At 45.2% G+C, this 8,323-nt stretch overlaps 1 protein-coding gene across 1 annotated transcript in view; it reads left to right on the top strand.

The window, feature by feature from the left end:
• g2e3 (G2/M-phase specific E3 ubiquitin protein ligase) overlaps positions 1-7,653 on the top strand; it is a 22,093-nt gene extending 14,440 nt beyond the window's left edge. The window contains exons 7-15 of the mRNA XM_015392538.1: positions 2,615-2,739; positions 2,808-2,901; positions 2,974-3,144; positions 3,213-3,367; positions 4,616-4,800; positions 4,883-5,055; positions 6,368-6,407; positions 6,479-6,650; positions 6,729-7,653. Of these exons, the coding sequence (XP_015248024.1) occupies positions 2,615-2,739; positions 2,808-2,901; positions 2,974-3,144; positions 3,213-3,367; positions 4,616-4,800; positions 4,883-5,055; positions 6,368-6,407; positions 6,479-6,650; positions 6,729-7,033 (1,420 nt within the window). The 3' untranslated portion in view covers positions 7,034-7,653. The remainder of the gene's footprint in view (positions 1-2,614; positions 2,740-2,807; positions 2,902-2,973; positions 3,145-3,212; positions 3,368-4,615; positions 4,801-4,882; positions 5,056-6,367; positions 6,408-6,478; positions 6,651-6,728) is intronic.
• Positions 7,654-8,323: the final 670 nt, after the last annotated feature.

Below are 8,323 nucleotides of genomic sequence, written 5' to 3'. Positions count from 1 at the left end.
GAGTAGAAAATGAAGGCTAATCATGTTTTGGGTGTACTATTCCTTTAAGGCCAATATAAAATGTCACTTTAAGGCAGATTTAAAATGTCTCTGACACAGAAATGTCTTGGACACTTTAACCAACCAAGTTTAAGAGGCGACTTTAAAACTCATTAATATTTTTAAAATGCATTTAGTGAGCAGAAGTCAGATAACATCTCTAGAAACTGAGCTAAGGAGGCCGTCTGCAGATTCCTCTTCTACAGTCACTAAGTCTGTAGCAGCTGACATGGTTCCCATTCTGGAAATTGGTCAGATGCACTGCAAAAAAATTTAAATCTGAATACGTCATTTTTTCTTAAAATAAGTCCTTTTCTCTTGAATTGAAAAGGTAAGTGAGACATTTAGCCAATGAAATAATACTATTTACATTTAACAGAAGAAAAAACTATTGCATTGTCTTATATAGAGTGGATATTATCTAATTATGGAATGCAGTTCACGCAGGAGATCACATACAAGTCGCATATATTTGAATATGAGAACGGCAACCCAAAAAAAAAAAAAGAATAAATCAGATTTCATAAAAGAATTGGAATCAGGCATTAAGGCCTGCAGGGTGAACGTAGCCTCTAAGTATGTATGACTCGTAATTGGTCGGTATTGGCATCATATTGGATATATAGAGCTGTTATATATATCTGCTGGATTTCCCTGCTGACCCAGTGTTCAGATCAGCAAACTCATAGTCAATACGCATGTGCAAGATGTACATGACTAAAGGGTACACGCCTCTTGAGGTGGTTTAAAGTTTATTTTTCACACAAAACTAAAGAGACAAACAGGTTTTGACTATGGGTATAATAATCTGACAGATCACCTGTCGTCACTGCGGCCACCTGCTCAGAAAGCATTAGAAAGACCCGATTGGCCCAAACATTCAGAGGACCTGGAGCTGTGCTTGGTGGAGAACATTGAAGAGATCCCAGAGGAAACGCAGGGAGGCCCCTGTGAACAGAGAGCCGCTTCTAGTTTAGCTCTCGCTAAACATGCTAACCGCCATGACTGGCTAACCACAGTGTCTGATGTTTCACAATCTCAGACGGGAGAAAGACTTTTGCTCTGAAACAAACCAGCCGCCATATAGGAAATGGATCATTTTGGTTCATATTTAATGAGACTTTCTTTCTACTCTAGTTTTTTTTTTCTATCCTTCAAAGATGTTGAACCGTTTCTGGAGTTAAACTTCTCCTCACATTTAAACAGAAGTAAGAAGGTAGAAATACACTTTGTTTAGGTAGAAATGTTGGGCATCTGTACTTTACTGGAGTAATTATTTGTCTAGACTATTTACTTTTACTCCTTACATTTTAAAAATAGACTATTTAGTTTTGTTTCATTTAATCTCATTTTCTATATGGCCTAATGATATTTAAAAAAGAAAAAAACATCAAAATAATTAGTTTCATCCAGAAAAGTAATTTCTTTCTGAATCGAGCGTTTTTATTGTCATTATCCTGTCACAAATACTCTGCATGTAACCCCTCCCCTTGGGGAGCAGCGGGCTGCCATTGTGCGGCGCCCAGGGAGCAGTGTGGGGTTAAGGGTCTGGCTCAGGGACCCAGAGTGGCAGTCTGTGGGAGTGGGGCTTGAACTCGGAACCCCAGGATTCCAAGCTGTATTCCCTAACCAGGCCCCCCCTCCTAAAAGCCTGTAATGCTGGGACTCGGTGCTGCCCCAACCTGTTGTTCACCACAAACCAAAATAAATAGTTTTTCAAGATGATGCAAAGTAAAGTTTCACACCATCACCATTAGTTATAAAACTAAGATATTAAAGCTATATTGGAGGATGTTCTTCTTCCCGGTGGATCATCTCAACCGCAGGAGGAGAAATGGATTAAAAGGCCCTCCCTCTCAGCAGCAGCTACACGGTTGTGCATGTGCAGTTTTTTTAAAGGGGAGGAGTCTTTTCAAAAATTCGCTAAAATCTTCCACTATACCTTTAATGCCTATGGCTATGAGGGATTTTTAGATAACTAATTATGTGCAGTTTTTAAAAGATTTAACTGAAAAAATCACGTCTCCTATTGGCTGTAATCAGAAGAAAAATATCACTACTAAATATTAGTTGATTGGATGAAATGGAGCCAGAATGAACCCTTCTTAAAGGAGAAAGCCCCTTTATGATCAGCAGTGTGTATCAATAAAGGCCCTAAAGCAAAAACACTCACAGAAATTTTAATTAAAAGTAATTTTGAACTCATAGAAAAATCTAAAAGCTTTAGAGCTGAGGATTTTTCAAGTGGAGAAGGTGGGTCTTTTTTCGTAATAAATTTGCAAAAACCCTCCAGAATATCCTTAAATCAAAGGAAGAAATCATCCAGAATTCTAGAAAATGTTCCTTTAAAAGGGCAGTGCAGTAAAACTTCTGTCCTTAACAAGTTTTCCTGCATTACTTTTGTATTTTACTTCAAGTTTTTACTGGAGTGAAAATCTGCAGTTGATCCTTTAACTTTTACAAACATGTTTTTAAACAGCAGGATTTATAGTTTTACTGGAGTAATGAATACTTTTGACACCTCTGCATGTAAATGTTTCCTTCTGACGTGTGAAATATCTCCTGGTGGTTTCAGGTGGTTCGAGGTGATCCGGTGCTGCCTGTGTGGATCCAGAGGAACTCACCGCAAATGTTCTGGGCTGCAGGTGGACACCAGAGACTGGGCCTGCAGCGACTGCATCAATGCCACGGATGGGAAAGGTCTGACCTGGCAGGTATCTGGTCTGTTTGTGGTTAGATCATCCAGCTCATGTTGTTCTCTACTGCAGCATCTCTGGTAGCCTCGCCTCAGGGCGGCCAGAAGAGAAGCCTGCTGTCCAAGCGCCACCTGTCTCCCATGCCGTCTCCTATTGGCTGTAAAAGGTAAGCAGAGGAAACGCTTCTTTCTCCACCAGGAGGATCCTCTGTTCATGCTTTCATCCTTCCCTTTGTCAGACCGTGCACACCGGTAAGACCTGAATCTGCTGAGGAGTTGCTCCAGTCTCTGCTTCCTCACCAATACCCCGTCAGCACCCAGGTGGAGGTTCACGGAGACCAGGCGCTGTCGGCGGGTCTGGAGCTGGTCCGAAGGGCCGACTTTGACCCAATGCATTCGCTGTCCGTCTGGTAGGTTCCGTTCTCAGCTCTGATGCTTTCCCCTGTTTCTGCTCTTCAACTGTCAGCTGTCTGTCCAGCTTCACAGACCTGCAGTCCACCGCCCCCCCCAGCACTGCCTGCGACGGAGAAGCAGACAGGAAGCACTTCCTGAAGCTGCTGATGGAGCAGATCCAGAACTCGGTTGTGTTTGAGGGTCCGAGCAGTTCCAAGAATCTGGCGCTGGACTCCCAGGGTGAGCAGAAGCCAGCTGGTGTCAGATCGATCCCACCGCCTCTCGGTGTCTGCGGTGTAACCACTGTGCCATTGGTTAAAGCGCTGTCCTCAACCTACTGTCCTCTTGCTAGGTTTCATCTTTACTCGCACTCAATGCCAGCTGTGCGCTCGGCTGCTCCCAACTTCATCAATGTCTGTAAATGAACCACACCATCAGCCAATCACACTCTGGGTTTTTCATCCAATTAAAGCATTCGTTCCAAATACTAAATCCAGTTTAAAGAAGAACCTTTGCCTGTGTCCGAACGTCCGCCCTAAACCCCTCCATCACTACATAGAGCAGGGACTATATGGTGAACTATATAGTGAACTCATTCAACTGACAGATGATCACTACTTTTCATTCCCTGTTGGTCATGTGGCTCCGCCTCCCCGCACGGTGCCTGCACCATCTTTTGTAGTCGTCGCTACAACAAATCCCAGAAATATCCCAATCTAGGATATATCTGCTCGTCTGGTGAACATTGATGATCACTACTTCTTAAGCTGCAATTTGTGAGAAATTTTGAGTCCACTACTTTTTCATCCACTTTACATTCGGACACTCATCTAAAATGCTTTAATCACTGACAGATGTGATGAGGGCGGACGTTCGGACGCAGCCCTAGAGGAAAAACTGCCCAAGTGGGAGATTTCCATTAAACGGACACAGACCGGCCAACGTTGGCCCCGGCTGCCGCAGACGGACCGACGTTGGCCCCGGATATCGCAGACGGACCGACGTTGGCCCCGGATATCGCGGACAGACCGACGTTGGCCCCGGCTGCGGCTGAAGGGCCGACGTTGGCCCCGGCTGCGGCCGAAGGGCCGACGTGTGGTGGAAATACTAATTTGCCTAATATTTATGCTCACAGTGCAGTGATCATCGGTCTGAACTGTCTGTTACCTATGTTCACTATAAAGTTCACTATAAAGTCCCGCTCTATATGGTGATGGAGAGATTTAGGGGTTAGGGCGGATGTCAGGACAGCCAGAGTCGAGCACACGGCTGGAGTTGAACGCAGAGGTGGAACTGAGCGCGAGGACAGTGGGTTGAGCGCGAGGACAGGTTCTGAGCTCACGCATGTCTGATGTTTGAAGGCTGAATACCTGCCTCACTCCGCGCTCGGATTGGTGCCTGCACGCTCAAACCAAATGCACAATCGTTGCTCCTCTCCGTGTCTGTGGTAGCAGCCTGACAGGCCGTGTTCCTCTCTCTGTTCTCCAGCCCTGCGGGAAGATCTGTACTTTGACATCGGCTCCTTGCTGGCTCTCTGTCTGGTCCACGGCGGTCCGCCCATTGGCTTCTTCTCCCACGCCCTCTATCAGTGTCTGTTCAACTACCCAGCCAACCGCCCCCTAACTCTGAACCACATGACCCCCAACACACACTTCACCCAGCAGGTCCATCAGGTGAGTGTAGGGCGGGTTCTGCTACCTCCAAGGTCGAACCTGCTGATTTCCCAGAATGACTGCGTGGTATTGGCCCATCTAGATCGCTGCCGCCCAGACTTTAGATGAGCTGAAGGAAGCCACGAGGAGGAGCTGGGAGTACCTGGAGCTGGCTGGCTGCAACAGACTGGTTACCAGCCTGGAAGACAGGGAGGCTCTGGTGGAAGACCTGGTCAACTTCACCATGATCACCAGGATGCAGCTGCCGCTGCAGAGGTGAGCATCAGGTGGTTGGGGTACCATGCAGAAACCAGGAAAGAATCCTTCATTAGACTTTATTTCCAAACAGCAGGTCATCAGAGAATAAACGGGTATTTGATAAACAAAGAGATAAATGAATAAATGCAGTCAGGATAATAACTTCAACTATAACAGTAATAAACAGCTATAAATAACCCTGCTTATTATCCACAGTAACAAGAACACACTTTATCCACTAATATAAGAATCTGCTACTAAATGAAGAGTTCAATAGCTAACCTTTAAAATCTGCTAACAGAGCAGTTAGCAACATAGAAAGTCCAATAAAGAAACCAAATAGGAACATCAGAACTAATATGAACAGATATAAGTACTGAGGCTCTCAGATAAAACCCACAGAAGGAAGTGAAGCTATAGACCAAAGGCCAGAACGCACCCAATGCTACAGAACATCATGTCGGGGGGGTGGGGCGTTTAGCGGCCATTGATTTCATGCAGGGGGCAGCGTAGCTAAAACAAATCCGCTTTGGGGGAAAATAAAATCTGTTAATCTCACAGGAAAGAGTCAGATCTGAGTCACACTTCGCGTTTATCGTAAGACTGGAGCAAAAACAATGAATGAAACATTAAAATGGAAACTTTCCCCATGATGGTTCAGGAGGACAGAAAACGGATAAAGATCCTCTTTGACGACAGAAACCAGAATATGGAGGCGCAGACAGAGCAGGTCAGCGCAGCGCATCTCTCTCTGCCTCAGTCACCATGGAAACCGTCCCACGCCATCTATTGCTGCGTTTTTCTTTCTTCAGACGTAGATCTCATAATGTTTTAGTAGGTGAACATTTTCTATCTGTTCTGGTTCTAGATGCTGGTCAGACTCGTTAAGTGAGGCTTTGCTTTATAGAATTATTGATAACTTTTTATAATCTGTTCCAGTCAAATGTGGGAAATTGTTGTAACGTGTTTATAACTCAGAGACAGAAATGAATAAAATCTGCTCAGATCTGCTCCTAGTCGGAGCCTCTCTATATGCAGTCAGGGTGAAATGGGAAAAAATCGGATCAGAGATTTAAAAAATCGCTATAACCAGAGTTATCCGGGATTCACAGAGATGTTTCCTGAAGCTCAGATTTTACAGCCAGCCTAGAGTCCTGCAGCGGGTCGGGGACCTGACCCGCGGGTCCCCGACCCGCTGCAGGACTCTAAGCCGCCTGTCGTTGGTGAAAACCTGTTCTTATGATCTGTTGACGTGTTCCTAGTTCCTTCTCTAATCACTCATTCCCGCCGTCCCCGTTGGACTTAGCTAAATGTTATTTTGCGCCTGCAGGTTGCGGGAAGGTCTGCACACGTTGGGCGTTTTTGATCAGGTGAGTTTCTCGCTGCAGGCTGTTCAGTTAAAGAGCGGAGCTGAAAAAGTGAACCTTCTGCTCTGATTTAGGTCCAGCTCATCCCGTCCGTCTTCTTCGGTGTTTTCTGTGAGGCTGCAGAGCCGCTCACGGCAGAAACGCTCAGCCAGCTCTTCACCGTCAGCTTCTCGGAGCAGGAGGACAAACTGAACCTGGAGACGCCGGTGGTCACCTTCTGGAGACACCTTCTGCTGGAGTGTGAGGGTAGGATGCGGATCCTGTTGTATTCATATGAAGCTCTGCTCAGACACCATGAGCACCACCTTTATCCTGTCTCCTCAGTTGGAAGGAGCTCCGTCTCCCTTGAGGACGTCCTCCGCTTTGCCACCGGCGCCAACAAGCTACCAGCAGCCGGCCTCTTCCCGCCGCCCTCCATTTCCTTCCTCCACCGTCCAGCCCCCTACCAGGTGGGGTTGAAGGAGCAGAGGGAGGGAGTAGAGCAGTGGTTGGATGAAGGGCTCTTCCCTCAGAGCAAACCAACGTCCAACAAGCTCCTGCTGCCCGTTACCTCCACCTACAAGGCTTTTAAATGCTCCATGGAGCACGCCATCAGCCATCACATCCACCTCTTCCCTTTGGACGCCTAGACGGCACAGCGCCTTTGCTTTTTCTAACATCCTCCATCGTTATGAAGTTCTTTTGTTTTGTTTCTTGTACCGTCTTGTTTCCTGAAGTCAGTTAATGTTTTCTTCAGGGTGTCAGAAGGTGAGTGAAACCACATGGAGGCTCAGATCAGAAAGAAAGTTTCCATCTTTACAATCTTTCTCCAAGTTCTTAGTTTGAAAACGTTTCCGTTGTGAGCAGGAAGGTTTTCTGGCCTCTCTCCGCTGACACTCATCTGAAAAACAGCTTTGATTCATTTTCTGTTAAAACTAGACTAGGTTTAAAAATTGAAATGTGAACTGGTTTTATTTGTTCCCTCTGAGTTCAACCAGGCGTGTTCCTGATCAGAGGGAAATGTCTGAATGGTTTTAATGGTTTTAATGGCATTGTTGTTCCTGGATGAGCAGAGAACTGGACCAAAACCAGTGAACTGTAAACATCTGGATCTTTGCAGCTTCACCTCTGAGTCCTTTATTCGTTTTTTTGTTTCTTCTGTCTGTACCGGTTATTATTTGTACAGTGCTGACTTTATACCGTCGCTCTGACTTTAGCTGTTAGTTCCTTCCTGTTTATGTTGTTATTTTTTTTAAAACTTTGATTCTTGCTCAGCTTCTTGCCGTCATGTTTCTGGGTTGGTTTTTATTGGTTGATCATATTTGGGCCAAAGGGCCTGATGACCAGTGGGTGAGCTCTCTGACTCTCAGTGCCAGTTTTCACAGCATCACATATCATGAAGCTCCAGATAGTTTAAATCAGCTTCCCTCTAAATGCTACACATCATGAAATATGGAAAAAGATTTAAAAATGAACTCCAGCAGACCCGGGTGGAAATATCAACAACCACCTGAACTAAAGACTCGCTGACAGACGGACGGACCAGTTTGTTAGACTGAAGGCTCAGCTGGCTGATCCAGGAGTCAGGGTGTAGCTTTGAGATAAACTTAAAAACAGATTTATAACCTGTCCACCAATATAATGACGCCAGAGAAAATCATTTTCAGGATGTCTAGAAGCTCTGCAGTCTGATTCTCTGTTCATTAGAAAAGATCTGTGTTCATTTTAATCTGGAACTCTGACTAATGGTCCTGAGGAGCCCAGCTTTTTTAACTGGGATAAATCTACAATCTGTTGCCATTTTTAGCTGAAAAAGCTCCACATGTAACGAAACAGATTTTTCATGGAATCTCTCATTTTTTTTAACCAACTAGTCTCCTAACTTTTACTTAAACATATCGGAGTAGCTGCCGGTTAAAATTCACTGAGTGCTGCTGTGA

The sequence above is a fragment of the Cyprinodon variegatus genome, unplaced genomic scaffold (genome assembly GCF_000732505.1).
Source record: "Cyprinodon variegatus isolate N-32 unplaced genomic scaffold, C_variegatus-1.0 Scaffold595, whole genome shotgun sequence".
NCBI lineage: Eukaryota > Metazoa > Chordata > Actinopteri > Cyprinodontiformes > Cyprinodontidae > Cyprinodon > Cyprinodon variegatus.
The sequence above is the reverse complement of the archived record's forward strand: the minus strand, read 5'-3'. Positions and strand labels throughout refer to the sequence as shown.